The 20,733-nt window shown below is 38.2% G+C and overlaps 1 protein-coding gene across 4 annotated transcripts in view; it reads left to right on the top strand.

Moving 5' to 3' along the window:
• The window catches only part of Cdh11 (cadherin 11), a 153,399-nt gene that overhangs the window by 92,881 nt on the left and 39,785 nt on the right, over positions 1 to 20,733 (top strand). For 3 of the 4 annotated variants that reach the window (XM_006530626.4, NM_009866.5, XM_006530624.3), the window contains 2 exons: positions 12,602 to 13,001; positions 18,507 to 18,801. In XM_006530626.4, the coding sequence (XP_006530689.1) occupies positions 12,774 to 13,001; positions 18,507 to 18,801 (523 nt within the window). In that variant the 5' untranslated portion in view covers positions 12,602 to 12,773. Of the gene's footprint in view, positions 1 to 5,995; positions 6,109 to 12,601; positions 13,002 to 18,506; positions 18,802 to 20,733 lie in introns of all 4 variants that reach the window. The other variant, XM_030243272.1, reaches the window with a different exon arrangement.

Below are 20,733 nucleotides of genomic sequence, written 5' to 3'. Positions count from 1 at the left end.
GCATCTGATCAGAACACTTTCTGAACATAAGAGGAAGAGAATGTGGAGAGTATAAATGATTCAAATTTATATATAAATATATAAATATATAAAACCATTGAACAATAAAAAACATTTAATTGAAAGTGCAATTCTGGGAGCTAAAATATTCTTAAAAGGTCAGAAAAAGCATTTAAATACACAAGGTCTCAACAGATCTTGTGGTAGAAGATATACTTACATATTAATGAAGCCTATTGAAATAGATTAATATAAAGAAAACTATATAAGACACGTTATAGCTGAATTATTAAAAGCTAAAATTAAATGTCACATCTGGAGAAAAAGAAATTAAATGATGTACAGCAACTCATGAGAGAAATTTGAGCCCAAGAACAGCAGACTAATACCCTTAAAGACCTGAATGTTAAGAGCAGAAGAGAAGCAAATTCAGAATTTTATATTTAGAGAAAATATTCTCCTAAAATAAAGATGACATAAAGATGTTTTCAGTTAATGGAACTTGAGACGAATCATTGCTAGCCAACATCGTAATACAAGTTTAAGGGAATTGAGGCTGATGGACATGAGCCAGCTGGAAATCTGGGTGTGTCAAGAAGGGAAGCACAAGAAGGGGGGACTGAATGGAGAAATGAGAAGACTATCATTGTGTCTTCATTTAAGTAAGATATTAGAGCATTTAGCACAAAAATCATAACCTTAGCCTAGTAAACATAAGAAAAATAATACTTATTGTGAAAAAATTAATGATCAGGGGATTAAAAAAATCAATGTATTCAAGAGTTCTAAACTTTTCATAATAAAGTTAGGGAAGATTGTGTAGCTCCCAGTAGACATCTAGATGTAAGTCAAAGAAAAAGAAAACAGATTAACAACATTGTCACACAGTGGCCCTTCTTTAATGGAAATATGTGCATCTATCCAGGGAATATTCCATGGGGAAAATGCATGAACTAGTCTGTGTGGAGAGGGGGCAGGACAGGGTAGGGTGCAGTGTTGCATAATGTTTGCATTATATTCATTACAAATGATATTGTGTTAGAACACAAAAGCAGTACAAATGTAAGCATTAAAAAGAAGGAATGTGTGTGTGGGTGTGTGCATGGGTGGGTGTGACACGCCCCTCATCTGGCCAAGATGGCTTATACAAGCTTCCCATCAGTTTTGCCTCTCCTCCTCTTGATTGTTCCACTGTCTTATCCCATATCATGGAAAAATTAAATGACCCAGAATTTCTTCAGAGGACCTTGTGCTCTGGGTTTCCTTAGAGGCTGTGACTCATATGTCACAGCTTTTCTACTGGAATCATACTCCCACCCTCTGACCACCACACAGCATCTCACAAGGAGGAACTAAGGTCAGCTTCCTCTTATGAGATTACAATTCTGGGTTCTGGGACAAACAGACACTAAGTGTGTAGGTGTAAAAGGGACCTATCTGCAGCATTGGGGATATTTTATATTCTTACCTGAGAAAATGAGAGAATCACACATCTGTCCTGTAACAATAAAGGATAATTTACGCTTATCTACAATCCACAATGCTGAAGGTGAAATGTCAAATCCTTTAAAATTAGCTGAAGTAATCTTAGCATGTTTTTCACCCTTATTCTCGCCTACATAACCTACATTATACTTTTGTAAAAGCGTCCTCATCTATTATCTTACCCAAACCTGAATTTAACTAGGGAGGGTGAGAGGTCAGATGACACCCATCTTATTTCTCATATGAGGAAAAAGACAGTTGTGAGTGCGGCCACCATCTACTGAGTAAAGGCCTCCTCCTTATCCCAGACGATTATGGGTATTGAAGCAAGAAATTTCTTAACCTGCTGAGAAGGCAAGCCCACTAGGTTTTCAAGATATCACACATGCTTTCTCTCTTCCTTGTTATTTATAATAAAGCAGAGCTGGTTTTCAGTGAAAAATTTTATTGAATGTAGCCTTCTGAACTCTATGAAATGTGCAGCCAGTCAGTGACGGCATCCCCAGGCACTGTTGCCCCTTCTATCTAGATTTTTCCGATGATTACCTTTAGTGCGGCACCCGAGCTACGAAGCCCTTTATTTCACAGACATGAAGATGGGGTTGAGGACATGAAGCAGCAAGGTAGTCGTAGATATTAGGTGCCCGGTACAGCATCATTTGTATAACTTCATTCATCAAACAAGCATTACCTGCTTCAGAGGTTAGTTTTCACTTCTAAGACAGTGAGTGACTACTAAAGCATTTTACAAGGACTTAAATAACCTCTCAGAATGGCTGATCAAAGTGACTTAAATGGAACTAGTGCATTAAGACATTTGGGACTAAAGCTTAACTTCAAATAATTTTAAGAGCTATGGATAATGGGGTCCCCTTAGAACCTTAAATATGCTATATTCTGGGGTTACTTTATCTCTGTTAGATTTAGGGTGTGGTAAGGAAGTTTGTAAGTTTCCCAGGTGATTCAGGTGTTCAGCCAGGGTAAAAGTCAGTAGTCTAGGTATTCAATTCCTTGAAGGTAATATCAATTTGTTCTCATGGTCCTTTGTACACAATAGCAAGGACTGTAACGAGGAGTTAGTCACCAACTAAAATTTTGGAGAATTTACTGTATCCTACATCATCTTCTGTTGAAATATCCTATTTGAATTTGTTAATCAACAATGAGATCCAAAGGAAAGGAAATTGTCATTTCTACCTAAGGAAAATGAAAGGGAAAACCTTTCTTTATTATGGCACTAATAAATTAAAACCAAGGTACGTGATTTTTAATTTTTTTGCCAGAAATGTGTGTGGAACAATAGATTATTCTTTTACATAAGTCAAAATCGCATCAGTAATTCTCAGTAGGATTAACCTAGGATTATAGAAACTGTAATTAAATGAACCCTCTCTCTGTGACCTAAAAAGGACACTTGACATTACCTTGGAAAGTTCCATCTGTCTAGGGTGGTAGGCTCATGCTTTAGCAAGTACCAGGAGGCCTGGGTGAGTTTGCTCTATCCAATTGCTTTTCTTTCATCATGACTTCAAAAATATCCCATTCTTTCTGATAAATGGCATTAATTTACTGAAGAAAAAAAAAAAGAGTGTCTTTAAAAGGTTGGATTTATTGAAACAACAGTGAGATAATTATGAAGCTTTCTAAAAATAAATGGGTGAGACATCCTTTGTAATATACACAGGCATATAAAAGAGGCATTTAAATATGTTCCACGGTTTATTTAGACTGCCATGAGCCATATGGGGTGGTCCAGACAGAACATTAAGAAAAAGACCTCTGAAATAGCCCACCCACACTCTGGAGAGAACCAGGCTTCTGGTAATTGGAAGCAGCTTGACTCTGCATTCCCCATTCCTCTGGTTGAGCTAAAGTGATGCTTGTGGATCTCGTGGCTAACACCATGGATTATAATTTTCTGACAGAAGATCTGGTACTGGGTTCTGGTGACTTCAGGCGCTCTCTTCCCTGGTTGTAGTGATCAGTTTGCAAGACTTCATCAAGCCTTTTTTTAAGGATGAAGCCCAACTTCAAAAAAGACTTTCTCTCACTGTTTATCTATCAGAAAACAGACTGACAGTAGCTCTGTGAGAAACCTCAGGTACTAGGGAGAATATACAGAGCAGTATCTCTTATCTCTTCCACCTCTGACTCTTTAAAGAGTACTCTTAGGTTGCTTAAGATATATTTCCCTTCATGAATCTGAGGCTTTTGTTTCCATAGATATGACGTGACTGGAAAACTATATTTAATGCAGGAGACAACAATCCTATGGAAATTGTCTTTCACTTCCTGATATTTCTTTCTCTCTCCATAGAGTAGGGGGGTTTGAGGCTCACTTGATCTAGTTTTAAATGTTAGCCATCAGCTCCTATATTTCTGTTTCCCCTTTTCTAATGAAATAAAAATAAAGAAACAAAAGACAAAACAAAACAAAACAAGACAAAAAAAAAAAAAAACCTTAATAGTTGAGCATCTCTACCTTGTCATTTAATTTTGGATTTCTGAAAATTCACGGTGTAACAAAATCTCCCAACCTGAAACAGACATGATTTCATTTCATCATGGTTTCATTCATTCATTCTACTAGCGGAAGAATTCTGGGACTTTCTGTGATTTCACACATTCAAAGTTTTTAAAACATAGATCTTGTTCCCAATCCAGCCCTTCTACTGAGGCTAAGGACATGAGCATCTTTCCCTCCATCTACTTTCCCAGTGTCTCCTTTTGGGTCTGCTGAGTTCAGAAGGCCATCTGAATGTTTTCTCAAATAAATAGTTGTCTAACTAACTAACTAACTAACTAACTAACTAACTAACTAAGGACAGCAGTCTTATTTCATTAGTTCTCTAACTCAGAGGATTGCTATCACCAGAAAGTCTTTGATCACCCTCCTCTATGAAAAGGTTTATGGTCTTCTGATTATTCTTCCCTGACTACTTGTGGCTACTTAGCTTGTAAAAGTATGGCTGCTCTCAACTGTGACTTCAGTATGAAATATACACTGAGCCTAAAACAGAACATTAAAACAAAGTAGAAGTAAAATAAGATAGCTTATATACTGGGTAAATGCTGTAATTATCTGATGGGGATATGACTATGTGATAAAATATATGGTTAAAATTAATGGACTTTTTATAACTTTTAAAAATGTGTCTTTCTGAATATTTACCATTCTCCAGATTTCAATGAATTCTATGTTAGTGAGTCCTAATGAAGTTCTATATGACCGGGCCTACTAGCTGACCTTAGACCATTACCAAGGGTTGAAAACTACAATCCAGGAATGGCTGCCTCAGCACTGACCCACAGACAGACGCTTGTATACAGAGAGGCATTTAATGATATATTTCTGTCCTTTTATTTTAGAGGAGAATTTTGATTCTAAGGAAAAATACTTTGTCTAAGTTGCACAGTTATGTACTAACAGAACTTATGCTATAGCATACACATCTTCCCTTATGGTCTAGAGATCTTTGGCCCAATGGTCTTTGGAAATTCAGAGATTTTTAAAAATATGGCATTTTATACAATTCCACTAATGATCTTCACAGTGACAATATTTCACAGTTGGCCAAAAAAAGAACTGCCAATTTATTTCTTTAAGATTACCATAAATTTCTACAGTTGCTGTTTGGGTGATGAAAGAAAGTTCCCAGGCTAGCTCATGCACAGGAGGTACACTGACATCTTATAGGTAGGGTGCTGACAAACAGCTTAGGGCCCATGGTGGCAGCAATAGAAGCATAGTCACCTAGGTCTTCAGAGAAATGAGATCACATCACGTGTTCTGCCATTTGCATGGTCTGGGGAGAGATGCTATAGTTTCTCTTTCGCTTCTAACTAGTTTGGTTGTGGCCTTGATTTTACTGAAATCTGAACAATTGGCTATTACTTTGTAGCTACTCTATGCTTTAGGTGCTTCCTAACCTGACTTTGCAAGGCCTTTCACTAGTTACAAATATTTTCTGTTGTTTTTCATTGAAGTTCTTGGAAAATCTGGTTCCCATAGCCAATCATTTGAATGCAGGTACCCCTTGGCCACAATGATCAATGGTTAGTTTATGGTTTACTTGTCAGAACAGCAGGAGAGGTTTCATCAGCCATACCTCAGAGAAGGAGTAGGTAAGGCATTGGAGACTATGGACAAGCTTGTTTGCTTGGAAGAGACAACAAGAATAACCACGTTGTTACAAGTTCATCTGCCAAACTGATTCTGGTTGTTGGATGCTTTGTTTGTAGTGTTGTTAGATCCACGCATTCCTTGAAGACTTATACCAAGTTCTATAATTATCTAAGCATCAAAAACACACTGAATCCTATGTATCACCAAGGCCCATCCAGACTTGACCCTGAATGAATGAAGGAGAAAATAAGGATAAAGAACATTTTTTATATATTTACTGTTTGGGCACAGAGGGAGGTTTGACTGTATGCTTTTCAAATTATAAATGATGTCACAGTAAGCTAAGCATCTTATCCTTGCCACTTCATGCATGTCTTCCCTCAGGTAGTTTTGTTCGGAACAAGAAAAGTCAGAAGTGGAATCTAATTTTTTTCCACACATTCATATGGAACATTTATTCACAGTTGGAGCTGACATTGCTCACAATGTTGTTTCGGGTATGTGTTGATGTATTTTATTCATATCAATGACTAAAATTTAGAAATATTAGAGTGAGAAAAGCTGTCTCAAGAATTGAGTGGAGCATGAATACTAGAAGATATTCTTTGCACTCATTGGCTATAACTACCTTATTGCTCAAATATGATTGAATTATTGTGAGACAGGAGGTCTTTGGATTCCTATGGCCATGGGACCCACGAGTATCATTTATATTAAGTTATGTTGAAAATGCTATGAAATGCTGCATAGCACGCTCTATTCTGCTGGCCAGTATTATAAAAACCAGATGACTAGGAAGAGATGAAACTACTATTACCATAGCTGCTGCTACTGCTGCTGCTGCTGCTACTACTACTACTACTACTACTACTACTACTACTTAAGTTTATGAAATCTATAAGGGAATTAATCAGATGGTTGACTAAGCTTTGCATAACTCTCTGGTTATTAAATGTCATTCCTATTTCCAAAACTGTGTGGAGGCAAAAAGTGACACATCTTTGAGCCCCTGTAAAATTCTATTCAAGTTTAAAATTATCTTAATTTCTGTTTCTTTGCTATGACACACTATAGTATTTGTGTCTGGCATTTGAGAATGGAACGATATACATTATGATATTTTGTATAGTGCCCACTGTATATTCTGTACCCAAGAAAAAGTGAATCCAAACTTAAGTCTTGCACCAAATGCAGAAATCTGAGATAGAGAATTACGTTTCAACAATTCTCGTAATACTTCCTCTCTCCCTCCTCTATGATTTTCACAGACAAGGCATAATTCCTGTGATTTGATTTGAAAGAGGGAACAGCTCTGCGCTGAGTGATGAGATCTGAGCGCGGAATAAAATATTCTTGAATTAATTTGCATAATAGAATCCGATTGGTTACAAAGCTGTGTTTGTTGAAGGAGAGACCAGAGTCCCTTTGCTCACCCACAAGGAAACCTTGCAGATACAAAAATAGGATTTTGAACTCTGGTGGGAACCTTGATAATATACTTAGCGTAATGATAACCTGTCTTTAGCTGTAAATTAGCTCGCTATAAAAAGAGTGGGTCAGTGTGTCTGATCCTTCCAGCTCTGTGGGGAGGAGAAAGCTGAAAACCAAATCTGCTTGCTTTTTGCTAACCGTTTTTGTCTTTCATTTCTTACCCGATAACAATTTCCAGCATGGGGTCCAAATATACTTAAACACCCATATATGTCATTTTCTTTTACGGAGACAAAAGCAGGCTCAGTAGGAGCGTTTTATGCTCAAGGCGCAGCCACTTAAGACGGACTCTCTGCTCTCTAGATAGAGGGGTGAGCCTTCCACTTAGAACTGGTGATTTTGCAAATCCATTTTCCTGTCACGCTATTACTCCTGTGACTTTCAACAACATTTTTTCCCCTCCAAGCAATGTGCTCCCATCGTAAAGTGAAGTCTTCTTACGTGTGTTAGTGGAACCCCGATGCTTAGGCATCCTCGCCAGCTGCTGGGAAGAGCTTTAATGGGAAGATTGCCATTGGGGTGGCAAGTGCCTTGGGGTTCTTTATTAATACTAATTAGAACATTGATAGATTTCTCTAATTATTACCCACATCAAGGTCTCCTTAGGAGGGCAGCCTGCTATTAATTTCTGTGTGAGATCTGTGCTAAATTTCTACAGTATTCAACAATCCATTCTTGAGAAGTTCCAGGTCTTTCTTATAAAAATCACAGAATTAGATAAACAAAACTCCCTGAATCCATCCTTTAAAGGCTACCTTTAGAAATTCTGAGATAGAGATTTAAGGATAAGAAAATAAAGATTAGTTATACTACATTGTTACACTTAATATTGATAATTTATAATCTTATGTCCATCTTCATTTCAATATCTTCTATGGAATATTTTCTCCTTCATTTTCTGTTCTGACAATTTTTTTTAACACTTGATCTTAGCCAAAAGGCCAAGAACCAATGACAATTTTTTAAAAAAAAATATCATCATGTATGTACTCACTTCAGGTTCCTCAGTCTTGATTTAGTATCAAGAAAAGGCAATTAATTATAAGCCTGGCAGTGGTGGCACATGCCTTTAATCCCAGCATTTGGGAGGCAGAGGCAGATAGATTTCTGAGTTCGAGGCCAGCCTGTTCTACAGAGTGAGTTCCAGGACAGCCAGGGCTACACAGAGAAACCCTGTCTTGAAAAACAAAACAAAACAAAACAAAACAAAACAAAACAAAAACGAGAGAGAGAGAGAGAGAGAGAGAGAGAGAGAGAGAGAGAGAGAGAGGAAGGAAGGAAGGAAGGAAGGAAGAAAAGGCAATTATGTAGATACTGAGACAGAGGCATCTCTCTGTGTTTGGTCTTGGATATGCAGGACCAGATAGAACTGGAGAGGGTAGAATTCAGGTCTGAGATCTGTCATCCCACAGGGTTCAATCCCATCTTTTCCCCTGGCATTCTTGGAAACTTTGGAAAAGTTACTTACTTCTGTGTGCTTTATTCCACTTGAATATGTAATGGAAATGACAATACCATCGATGTTTGTGTGGTTCTTGTGACTTAAGTCATGGAAAGTCCACCCGAGGAGGTTTGGAGGATAATACTAAAAACACTAGCTATTCTTTTTTCTTTCTTTCTTTCTTTCTTTCTTTCTTTCTTTCTTTTCCTTTTTTTTTTAATCACAGGTCTGTTATTGCTATCTAGCCAACTCCAGACCATGAACTAACATTCTTCAGTTTAATAGGTCTTAGGTAATATTTTTCATTTCTTTATGCAGTTTAAAAATAGACAAAAGGGGGCTAAAGAGATGGCTCAGCAGTTAAGGGCACTTCCAGAGGTCCCAAGTTCAATTCCCAGCATCCACATGGTAGCTTATGACCATCTTTAATAAATAGGATGTGATTCCTTCTTTGGGTATGTGTGAAGACAGAACACTCATATAAAATAAATAAGTAAATATTTTTAAAAGTAAACATTAAAAAAAAAGAAAAGAAAAAAGAAGGTTTTTGGTTTTGTTTTGTGTTTTTCAAAATAGACATCAGAGTTAGATGGTCTAGGCTCAAATCAATTTGGCTATCAACAGAACTTTATAGTGGCACAAATTGTATTTAATTTGTCTTGATCTCAATATTAATATCCTTTTAACAGAATATTCACAGTTCCCATTAATAGGGTTGGCATATTAATCAATAAATTACTTAATAATTATGAAGTTTTTAGAATGATGGCTAATAAAACCTAATTTTATCAAGTTTATTTTACTCAAAGAGAATAATTGACTTAAAATTCAAATTCTATAAATCAATGATTAATTATCAGGGTGGCTAATATTGAATTATAGTATGTTATATTCAGTTATATAAGCATTTAAAAATCATGAGACCAATCAGTTACTTTTATGCATTTAGTTTTGCTACTGTTTTCAACAGAAAATTTATAATGTTATCTTTTTTATAAAAAGAGTAAAGTTCATTGTTTATTGGTCACATTGGAACTCTTACTAATTAGTATGAAACTAGAGGGTTTTTTAAATATGTATATATAAAGTAGAAAAGTTGTCATGTAGTTTCAGCACTTTAGTGTCAGAAATAATTGTGCTTTACAGCAACATGGCAGCCAGGAAAAAAAAAAGAGGTGTAGAAATATCAACTTTAATTAAACCCTTTCTTTCAAATACACTTCACAGTTTATATGCAGGAATAATTTATCACCTTGTGAATGAACACTTAATACTTGGCATGATATAAAATGGGCAGGAACCCTACACCATATGTTCTCTTCTTTTTCTTCCTCTAGAATTTCCAAAGAGAGAGAATTAAGTCTGAAGTTCAAGGGTGTGCTTGATCTCATACACTGAGCTGTTATGGATGGCCCCTTTAAACTCAGGTCCTAATGCATGTGTAGTAAATACAACTAATTAAGAAGCTACCAGTCACAGCCCTAGCATCTGAAACAGAAAAGACACTCCCCACAATCATTCATCAAAACCCTAATCACATATAAGAAGATGGAAGCCACTGGTAGAAAATTTTATTCAGGACTTTCCCCAATTAGGCGGCAGAAGGGAACTTCAGAGCTTCAGGTACATATCAGCGTAGAGGCCTTGTTTCCTCAGTTAAGCCAGACTTCTCTCTGTTGCTTCCTGGGGCCTCACTTTAAGATCTTCTCCTGCTGCAGACTTCACAGTGCTTTTTCCACATAGTGCTCTGGACTTGCCGCAAGCAGCACTTTGTGGATCACTAAACTGATGCTTTTCTGGGCAGTAGAGATTACTCAGTGGTCAAGAACATTTGCTGATTTTGCAGATGACCTCAGCTGGGTTCCCTTCACTCATGTCCAGCAGCTCATAACCAACTAGAGCTCCATCTTCAGTGGATCTTATGGCTTCTGGCCTTATGAGCATCTGAACTCATGTACACAAAAATAACAACAACAATGATAAGAACATCAACATCCCTTCACCAGTCACACACAGACACACATACACACACACACCCTTACATACACAGACACACACACACACAACACACACTCACAACAAACACATACACACATAGGGAGAGAGAGAGAGAAAGAGAGAAATGTCAGTGTTAAACTATAAATGTATTTAATGTGAGGGATGAGGTTGGTGTGTGACAGCAAAGCATCTTTTACCTTTATTCCTTCATACTGCATTTTACATATTCCAATGCATCTGTAAACAACAAATACTAAGGGCTTCAATTCCCTATTTCTTGAGAAGAGACAGGAGTAATCCTATGGAGAAGTTCTATTTGGATGATAGCAGACACCTTTGTATCTGCAGCATGTCCAAATATTATCTTGGTGTAAGACCAAAGACTTGAAAAGGCTAAGTCAGACTACCAAGAGAAAAGGGATTTGCTATGTGAAAAAGAAGTCTATCAGCCCTCGTATGCCCAAGACTACTAAAGCCAAATGGCTAAGTAACTCTACTTCCTTTCTCTCTGAGTGTTTCCCTGCCCCACACCTTTTTTTTTTTTTTTTTTTTTTTTTTTTTTTGTCTTGTCATCTCCAGTTTCAAGGCACATGTGCACAATCTGGTTAGCAACAGTGACAGGCTTGCATTTTGCCTCCCTGGGAAAATAGGAGGAATCTAGGTTCTCACTCTGTGTTTACCCATGTGTAATGGGTTAATAGAGAATGCATGTGTTTTTGAGAACACCTGGACTCTGGATACCACCAAGAAGAAGCAGATACTTCTAAACAAGGAACGATGAATTTTAAGTGGGGGGAGTAATCAAAGAATATTATATAAGGGGAAATTTATTTCCTGTACTAGAACCCTGAAATTCAAGAAGTCTGGGAGCTAGAGGGACTCTAGGTCAGAGAAACACAAGGAATTTGGGAAGGCAAACTGCCAATGGCTCCATCTTACTGCTAATGAGTAGGAGTGTGCTGGTTGGGTTTGAAGAAGCAATAATATGCTGCCTACAACAGGTTTACTGTTCAATTTTTCTTCTTGTAATTGGGGTGAAACTGGAAAGCATCCTATGAAAAGCTGTCCAGCAAGATAGGATGCTGAGCTGGTGAGGGAGACGTCAGACCATAAAAGAACAAATTGATGCTGTAGCTGTAATTGACTTCAATAGCATTAATAGATCCTCCAGTGAGTCAATGGGAATTTGACCTATTAGTTGACACTGTAGTGTTAATTGATCAGCATAATTTAATTAATTGATTCACAAAACTCAATGAAGACTTGACCTTTTAGAATTTTTTCTCTATAAATACAGCACCTTGCTAGGTTGGGCTGTGCTGGAATTCACTATGAAAGTCAGATTAGATCAAAGTAGCCTCTGACTTCATAAAATTGCTGTGATCCTTCTGTGCCTGTCTCCCACACACATACCTTAGTCATTCATTTCTTCATTGATTATTTCATTCCCATCATCATTTCCTGAGGTCTGCCTTGTCTTTCCTTCCATCTCACAGTCTATGACATAAGATTCCTCTTATTTTCCATTTGTGCTTAAGTCTTGGTTTATGCTGTGGTTAGCCAACTGTAATGGTTATGGAATTCTGGTACTTTTTTTTTCCTCATGATATCCTATCTTCTCCATTCTTAACATAGAAGCTTTTGCTTTAGTATTCAATTCAGGCACCATATTCTTTAAGCATCCTCTCTTTACTGTGCTGGCCTCTGGCATCCTTACTGTGGATGCTGTGTTATGCTCCTAGGCTTACTTCCCTAGTTTCTCTAAGCCATGAACATAGCCAAGCACACATATAATCAATGAATAATAGAGAGTTTCTGGGTTCTAGACATTGTGTTAGTGGCCTTATATTCCCTTTTCTCTTGATCATTGCAGCAACCTTTCAATGAATATTATTCTTATCTACATTTTGAAATGAGCAAGCTGGGTTCAGAGAAAGCTGTCAGCTTTCCCAAAGCTGACAAGTGGTAAACTGATATTCAAACCAACATGTTTGCTAAATGGAAACGAAACAATAGGTGGATGGAGGCTGCAACTAATCTCATTCTCTCTCTCCTTGCAGAAGCTGACTGCGGAGGTGACCAACCCTGGCGTGATGTCCTCAGTGAGTGAAGATATTCCATTCCAGAGGAGGTCTACTTGACACATCTGGGAGGCCGCCATCCGAAAGAAAGCCACTCTGTTGGTGTAGGGAGTGACAGCTGCATTCTCCTGTGCCTACTGCATAACCAAAAATGAAGGAGAACTACTGTTTACAAGCTGCCCTGGTGTGCCTGAGCATGCTATACCACAGCCAGGCGTTTGCTCTGGAGCGACGAAGCCACCTGCATCCCTCTTTCCATGGACACCATGAGAAGGGCAAGGAGGGGCAGGTGCTGCAACGCTCCAAGAGAGGCTGGGTCTGGAACCAATTCTTTGTGATAGAAGAGTACACCGGGCCTGACCCTGTGCTGGTGGGCAGGGTAAGGCTGCTTATATTTGATGTTGATATGTCTATATGTGCTCATTATCAGTGCAGAAGGACATGACCAGGTCAGAACAACACAAAACAAACAAATGAACAAACAAACAAACCAACAAAAAACAAGACAAAACAACGGTAGGCAAACTAATGAATAGACGAAAGCAAGGTAAGTACATCTAAAACAATGAAGCAGAAAAAGAGAACAAGAATGATCTACTATCATTGAAAAGAGAATCATATTATGTATATACGCATCCAGTCTTCTCCTCCTCATTCATGGACCAAACCACACTGAGAATGCTTCTAATGTTCACTTATTATAGGATAAGGACTCCATTTTGACTTTGAATTTCTTTGGAGTCTATTAAAAGAAATACTGCCTTAATTTATTGAACCATTCTTCAACTGGAGGAATTTCTCGGACTATATACTAACCTCAACTTGCCTGTTCCCACTTTTATATTCCCGTGTCTCACCAATCCCTTTCATCCTACGTTGCTGTTTTACATGTCTGCCTCTGTCACTTCATTTCCTTTTACTTTGTATGAGGAATTAGATTAGCCTCGAATCCTTATGTCTTGGCACTAATACCAAGTCCAATGGAATGAGTAACTATGTGTTTTTAGGATAGGAATGATATTATCCATTTTGTCTTTAGGTATGTTTTTGCTGTATTTCCACTTCTAAGATTATGCACTGGTTATTCAACTCCATTGGAAATATAAATGTAGAGAGGGCAAAACACATTTGGCAAAGTGACTTCTTACTACTTATTATGATAAAACACGAGACAGTCTCTTAGGTAATATTGACACTGGTTCACAGGAGATCGTTATTTTAATATGTACAAATTGAAGCTCTATTATATCGAAGTGGTAGACAGACAATAAATCAGGTTGAAGCATTACCTGACCCCAAACAAGCAAGAAAAAGAGGCAGCCACTGCCACTCAGTCATTTAAGAAAGAAGAAAAAAATATAATGAGGAGGGTAATGAAATTCAATTTATGTTCTTAACCCTAATGAAAAATAGAGGCAAGTATCTAATAACCCTGACATTCAAGTTAAACAGAACTGATTTGATATAGAGAAATGCAAGGCCAGATGATAGAGATATCTACTTTTGAACCCAAAGGATGCCAACAAGTTATCTTGGTTGGTTTTTTTTTTTCTCTTTTTGATATGAAACAGCAGTCCACTTTTTATATCTTTTTTTTTTTTTTTTTTTTTTTTTGGTTTTTCGAGATAGGGTTTCTCTGTATAGCCCTGGCTGTCCTGGAACTCACTTTGTAGACCAGGCTGGCCTGGAACTCAGAAATCTGCCTGCCTCTGCCTCCCAAGTGCTGGGATTAAAGGCGTGTGCCACCACCGCCCGACATATCATTTATTTTTATGATTTTTTTTGTTTGTTTTTTCGAGACAGGGTTTCTCTGTGTAGCCCTGGCTGTCCTGGAACTTACTCTGTAGACCAGGCTGGCCTCGAACTCAGAAATCCGCCTGCCTCTGCCTCCCAAGTGCTGGGATTAAAGGCGTGTGCCACCACTGCCCGGCAACAAATGTTCATGATAATCTCAACCTATTTTAGAGCTGGAAATACATTTTTTAGAAATAATGCTCTAAATAATTTCACTCATATATACATACAGTGAAAAAGATGTAGAAGTAGTCTTGATAACATGGAAGTAGGAGAAAATAATTGACCAGCACAATCCTGTAACCGAAGAGCTGTGCTGTGTCCACAGAAAGGAAGGGGAAAAAGACAGCCCCAGTAAAGCAGGGCAATTTAGCTCAAGCAATGTGTAGAGCTGGGTATTAAATTGCTCTGAGAAAATGACCCTCTGCTTTGTCACTGTCTCAGTGGGGGACAGAGTGTGTTTAGGCTTGGTGGTGGCAGGGGGGAGAGGGCTTAGTGAGTCAGACGACTTTGTGTCTCTCTGGATATAACAAATGTCATATGATGCACTCGGGAGAAGACGAGGAATAGAGAGAGGAAGGGGAAATCTGGCATCATCCCATGTATGACCTTGAAAAGTAAGGTTTGTGAAAGGACTCTTAGTTGGATGCTGTGTGTTTGTGTGCGTGCACGTGCCTCTGCATGTGTGTGTGTGTGTGTGTGTGTGTGTGTGTGTGTGTGTGTGTGTGTGCCTCTACATGTGTATGTGTGCCTCTGCATATGTGTGTGTGTCCATATGTGCCTGCTTAGATCTGGCAAAATCTTCCTTCTGAAATGGTGCTAAGATGATTCCTGCTTAAGTAGGAGGAATAGTTGGCTTGCTCGCTAACAGTCTTTGAATGGTGACATTCAAGGTTGAATGCTTGAAAATTCCCTAAAAAGGTAGAATTTGGCAAAGCACAAAAGACTTACAGTTTGCATGTAGGAAATTCAGCCTGTGTCATGCTGTGCTGTGCAAAGAGAGAAGCAATCAGTCTTTGGAGTCAGGAACTGGCTGTGCATGTCTCAGCAACTGGCCCCTTGATAGCACTTGCTGTGTTCCCAAACTGCTTTCGTGTAGAACCTAATAAATAGTATTGTCAGTACAGTAGATCATCTTTGTGACAGAGGAAAACTAGGGAAGACATATCCAACTCTTAAACCTTGGAGGGAGGAGAAACAAAGTGGAAATGGGATAAGCCGGATGCTTGGTAAAAATTTCAGCTCCATGGCTAGTTATAAAATGCCTCTTTTTGTTTGTTTGTTTGTTTGTTTTTTGTTTTTGTTTTGTTTTTTTTTTGTTGTTGTTCTTTTGCTTTTTTGTTTTTTTGAGACAGGGTTTCTCTGTATGGCTTTGACTGTCCTGGAACTCACTCTGTAGACCAGGCTTGCCTTGAACTCAGAAATCTGCCTGCCTCTATGAAATGCCTCTTTATGTTTTCATGTGTAATGCATGAAGATCTTTAGAAACTTTCAGTACCTTGACATTTTATATTTACATCTTCATTTATTTTTTAATAAAAATTAGCATTTATTTTTATTAGATATTTTCTTCATTTACATTTCAAATGCCATCCAAAACATCCCCTATACCCTCCCCCCGCCCTGCTCTCCAACTTACCCACTCCTGCTTCTTGGCCCTAGCACCTTTTGAGGCTATGCCATTGCCTGGCAAACACAGAAGTGGATGCTCACAGTCATCTATTGGATAGAACACAGGGCCCCAAATGAAGGAGCTAGAAAAAGTACCCAAGGAGCTAAAGGGGTCTGCAAACCTATAGTTGGAACAATAACATGAACTAACAAGTAACCCACAGAGCTTGTGTCTCTAGTTGCATATGTAGCAGAGGATGTCCTAGTAGGCCATCAGTGGAAGGAGAGGGAGGAGAGGTCCTTACTTAGTCTTGCAAAGATTATATGCCCCAGTACATTTTTTTAAATGATATATTTATTTATTATATGTAAGTACACTGTAGCTGTCTTCAGACACACCAGAATGGGGAGTCAGATCTCATTACAGGTGGCAGCAAACCATCATGTGGTTGCTGGGAATTGAACTCAGGACAGTCAGAAGAGCAGTCAGTGCTCTTACCTACTAAGCCATCTCGCCAGCCCCTGGGACTTAACCTCTAGCATTTGATACCCATGGAGCACAGGGTAAAGAAGAACACCACAATCCTAGGCCGGATAGGAGAGGGGAACACAGGCCTTGAAGGAAACAACATGAACATTGTGGATACTCTATTAGTCCACTGAAATTCATCAAGTAACTTCATATTTCCCTCCACAAATGGCCAAACTCTTAAGAATTACATCAGTCATATTGCATTAAAATGGTGGATTATATTTTCTTACCTTTCAGAAGCAGAAGTTTTCCTACTGTCCCTGCCAGAGAAGCCCTGGGATTCAGAACCAAAATGGTTGTAGATTATGCCTATGTGTCCATGTTGGAGCTGAAATTGTTGGTGTTTCACCAAAACTCTACAAATAATTAAACATATTTAGGAAATTTAAATGATAGCACCATTTTAAAAAGTAATATATTCAGTTTTTCTTTGTGAACCTCGAGCAAACTGTGTAGGCCTTGGTTTTATAATAACGATAAAAAATTTACTAACAGTAATAAAATGATATTTATAAATTATTAAAGTCATTAATATTAAATAAAAATTAGTTACAATCTTTATTGTAGTAAATGAGTGGATATAACTTTTTCTTTACTGTTTATTTTATTTTTCTGAATTTCTATACACAACAGGTTTAATCAATTAGTATTTTTAAAATCTTCTAGCTAATTTTCAATACTATAAGGCAATGAAAATAACTCATATAATAGCATTCACATATTAAAATATATAAATTAGTTCAAACCACGTAACAATTTCATATAACAATTAAAGTAACATTAATATAAAAGAGGTTAAGGACCTCAGAAATCATGAGGACAGAAAGTGAGTGCATAGGCTTTATTGCTGCAGGAAAATCAATGAAGTCTTTGATGGGCGTGGGCTCTGAAACACAGAGCAGAATTCGGGCAGAGCTGCTGGTCGAATTGGCAGCTAAAAGACTATAGTAGATTCTTGACTCCATCAATACATATTTAGGCAAAAATCATCTGTCTAAAGGCTTTCTGGAAAACATGAAAATCCCAAGGATATTGGAAGTTCTTCCAAGGGTCTGGGGACAACATGTCTATTACTTTGCCCCACTGTCCACTATGATCATAGGGTCATAGGAGATTCTTCTCCCAAGAAGATGATGGCTCCAGACATTAGACTCTGGACACTAGACAGTAGATCTAGAAAAATCTGATTAGTTGAAGGATTTGTAGTAACAGATGCCTGGACTTGTATTTGTAGTAACAAATATAAGTGTCCTTTGAAGAGGATCTCTACAAAAATTACATTAATATCACATGGTGGATAAGGAAGCCGTTTATACCTAGATGTTGATGGAGCTGGAGAAGTTACAGTTAGAGGAATCTAAATCTACAATTTACAATATACAATTTATAGCCCTGATTATGTAAAATTAAGCAAAGAGCTTTTAAGAATCTGTGGAGATAAGTTTGTATATGTATAGGCTTGAAATATTATCTCATAAAGGAGTCATAAGAAACTGGCAAAAAGGTGATTCATAGCTGAAGAAGGGATGAAATGGGAATAAACACTGAGAGAAATATGCTGCATAAATTCATGCTTATATCTTTTTGAAATATATACGTGCATTTCTTTCCAAATAACTATTATGTGCCTGTCTATATTTTGTATGTATGCATATATACAGTCAAAGAGAGAGAATAAGAGAGGAAGAACATGGACCTCAGAATTAAACATTTGCAAATCCATCAGCCTCATCATTACCTTGGGTCATAGCAGTTATCTAAGACTCCATTTCTCTATTCAGAAAATGATGATGGAAATCACTTCGTCTCATGATATGTGTGTGACTGTATGTATGTGCACACATGTGTACATAGTGTAACTTTCAACCTATGTGTTTTTATTGTGTTCCTCATGAAATTACAAATCCTGCATTCTTTCTTTCTTTTCTCTTCTTTTTTGTTTTCTAGCTTCATTCTGACATTGACTCCGGTGATGGGAACATTAAATACATTCTCTCAGGTGAAGGAGCGGGAACCATTTTTGTGATTGATGACAAATCAGGGAACATTCATGCCACCAAGACATTGGACCGAGAGGAGAGAGCCCAGTACACACTGATGGCTCAGGCGGTGGACAGGGACACCAACAGACCACTGGAGCCACCTTCAGAATTCATTGTTAAGGTCCAGGACATTAATGACAACCCTCCAGAGTTTCTGCATGAAATCTATCATGCCAATGTGCCTGAGAGGTCCAATGTGGGTACGTAAGTAATGGTCACCTATTCTAATTCTATCTGGTATGTCTACAGGTTGACAGGCTGGTGCCTGCCCTCTAACCCAGGAAGCAGAGCTTGTGTTGAATCATTGCACATTAACAAGGAAAAAAATGCCTTGTTGGATTCTTAAAAATTAAAATAGTTTTCTTTCCTCACACAAAATATCATGATTATGTTTTCCTCTCTTTCCACCCCTCCCAGTTACTCCACACATCCCCTGCCATCCACATTCACCCTTTCCTTTTCTGTCTCCGTAGTAAACAATCAGAATTCTAAAAGATAATAAGAAAAGAACATATAAGATTAAAAAAAATCCCTAACACATTGAACAAAAGAAACAAACAGAAAGGAAGGGCCTCCAAGGTAAACTGCATGAAATCGATATAGAGACTCAGATTTTCAAATGTTTATATTAGACTTGAGGTTGTAAAGTCAACTATTAATTTCCTATTAACTAAGAAGTCTGGAAGGGGGAAGAATGAGATTCAGTTTAGCAAATCCTGACTTATGTTCAACTGTGTGAAGTGACACCATTTAATATTTGCTCTTCCTCTGCAGAAGAGGAATAACAATTTCCAGTCTTCAAAGAGTCATGATTATATATATCCAATCACTAGGGCATTGATGTAGAATAAGTAACAGCAATGATAATGTTTGCTGCTTTGGGCTTTACATTAATTGATTGCGAACACACCCCAGCGTGTTTAACTTCCCCATGATTAAACTTTGCAAAGCAGTCATTCCAGTTGGTCTTGGATAAATGAGAAACCGAAGCAGAAAGAGATTAACTAATTAGTCCAGGGTCACTTGTGTTACTAAATTCACCCAAAATGCATATAAGGCTGCCATCAGCTGATGATTTCAAATATGCTTAAAGACATACTGCTTTGCTTGAAGATGGAACTCTAACATCTGCCTCTTGGTATCACTTCTGCTTGAATTTCTAGAATGTGGTCTTTTGAGTGGATCTGATCCATTGGCCCCGAGTGAATCTAAAAGCCATCAGGGATAGATTGTTCATTTTACCAGTGAGAGAAAAACCAAGCACCGATTATAGAGATCAGCTTACTCAAGACAGTCAGCTGTGACTTTAGGGCTCTGAGAGACTCCAGTCTGTGTGTGGAGCCTCCTGTGACAGAGCTGCCGTTGCCCTAAGATGTCTACTAAGATCTTCTCCTTCTTTTTTATTAGATGTTTTCTTCATTTACATTTCAAATGTTATCCCCTTTCCTAGTTTCCTCTCCAAAAGTTCCCTATACCCTTCCCCCTCTATATCTATCTATCTATCTATCTATCTATCTATCTATCTATCTATCTATCTATCTATCTATCTATCTATCTACGCATATGTGACTACTACTCTCCCTGCTCCCCAACTCTCCTAGCCCTGGCGTTCCCCTATACTGGGGCCTAGAATCTTCACAAGATCCAGGGCCTCTCCTCCTACTGATGACCGACTAGGCCATCCTCTGCTACATATGCTGCTAGAGACACAAGCTCTGGGGGTACTGGTTAGTTCACATTGTTGTTTCTCCTATAGGGCTGCAGACCCCTTCAGCTTCTTGGGTAATTTCTCTAGCTCCTTCATTGGGGACCCTGTGTTCCATCCAATAGATGACTGTGAGCATTCACTTCTGTATTTACCAGGGACTGGCATAGCCTCACAGGAGACAGCTATATCAGGGTCCTGTCAGCAAAATCTTGTTGCAATAGTTTAGAATCCCCAAGATACAATTTGCAGAACTCATGAAACTCAAGAAGAACGAAGACCAAAGTGTGGATACTTCGTTCCTTCTTAGCAGGGGGAACAAAATACCCTTGGAAGGAGTTACAGAGACAAAGTTCGCAACTGAGACTGAAGGAAGGACCATTTAGAGACTGCCCCACCCGGGGATCCATCCCATAAAATCTTCTTT

This window comes from Mus musculus, chromosome 8 (genome assembly GCF_000001635.26).
Source record: "Mus musculus strain C57BL/6J chromosome 8, GRCm38.p6 C57BL/6J".
NCBI lineage: Eukaryota > Metazoa > Chordata > Mammalia > Rodentia > Muridae > Mus > Mus musculus.
Note: the sequence above shows the minus strand (reverse complement) of the source record. Positions and strands in the feature narration are given on the sequence as shown.